The sequence below is a fragment of the Sinocyclocheilus rhinocerous genome, unplaced genomic scaffold, assembly GCF_001515625.1.
Source record: "Sinocyclocheilus rhinocerous isolate Xijiao unplaced genomic scaffold, SAMN03320098_v1.1 C36171067, whole genome shotgun sequence".
NCBI lineage: Eukaryota > Metazoa > Chordata > Actinopteri > Cypriniformes > Cyprinidae > Sinocyclocheilus > Sinocyclocheilus rhinocerous.
The window spans coordinates 1-875 of record NW_015774942.1 but is presented as its reverse complement, the minus strand read 5'-3'; the positions used below and the strand labels follow the sequence as shown (position 1 = coordinate 875).

The following is an 875-nucleotide window of genomic DNA, read 5'->3' as shown; positions in this document are numbered from 1 at the left end:
TAATGCATCTTGAAAACACCACTCACCTGGAGGAGGGTTCAGGTAGACGCTGTTGCAGGTCAGCAGTTTCTTAACGAACTGAAAGTACTCGAGGCTGTACTGCATGCGGCTGTGCATGAACTGCACGTTCTGTTTGCGAACGCTGGCCTCGATGGCCAAGGGCATTTTAGGCTGGTTCGTCCGGGGCGCGAGCGTCAGCTCGGAGATGTACTTCAGCAGCTCTCCGTCGCCCCCTGCTGCGTCCATGCGCTCGTAGAACAGAATGTAGGCGTTCCACCAGCGCTTCTGCCGCCGGTACGACATGCGCTTCATCATGTGGTCGAACACCTCGCCCATGTACTCTCCACCGAAGCACTGGTTCTTCATCTCCTCGTCATCGTCCATCTTACACTCCGTCACGTCGCCGTCGTCAAACTTGTACCAGCGGTCCTTCAGTCCGTCGCTGCCATTACAGTGCCGCTGCATGATATAAGAGTAGTAGTGTCCGCCGCTGGCCTGCCCCGAGTGCACCAGCACACCCACGAGCCGATAGCGGGAGCTGCTGTTCGGATCAGAGTTCTCAGCGATGACCTGGCTCTCCGGCGGAACCTCGTCACCCTCCAGCTTCGCCACGCCTGCCACCGTGTAGGGCTCCATGTCCAGCTCACGAGGGAACTCGAAGTAATCGTTGAACTTAATCGCACACTCGCGCTCCCAGTCGTAATCGAAGCGCTTCAGCTGGATGGCTAACACCGGCGGGAGCTTCTTGATGAGGAGACGCTTCACCGTGTCCACCTGACGGCAAACCAGAGCAAAGCTCACCAGTCTGCACAGCTTCAATCAGACCGGATTTAGGGAACACGTCTCACCTTTTTGTTGCACTTCTCACAGTGGTA

At 56.9% G+C, this 875-nt stretch overlaps 1 protein-coding gene across 1 annotated transcript; it reads right to left on the bottom strand.

Moving 5' to 3' along the window:
- Positions 1-26: 26 nt before the first annotated feature.
- On the bottom strand, positions 27-869 carry LOC107735605 (probable ubiquitin carboxyl-terminal hydrolase FAF-X; the record flags this gene model as incomplete). Its single annotated transcript, XM_016547236.1, has 2 exons — positions 849-869; positions 27-774 (listed from the first exon to the last, which is right to left on the bottom strand). A coding segment is annotated over exon 2 (610 nt), but the record flags the coding sequence as incomplete, so codon positions are not given.
- Positions 870-875: the final 6 nt, after the last annotated feature.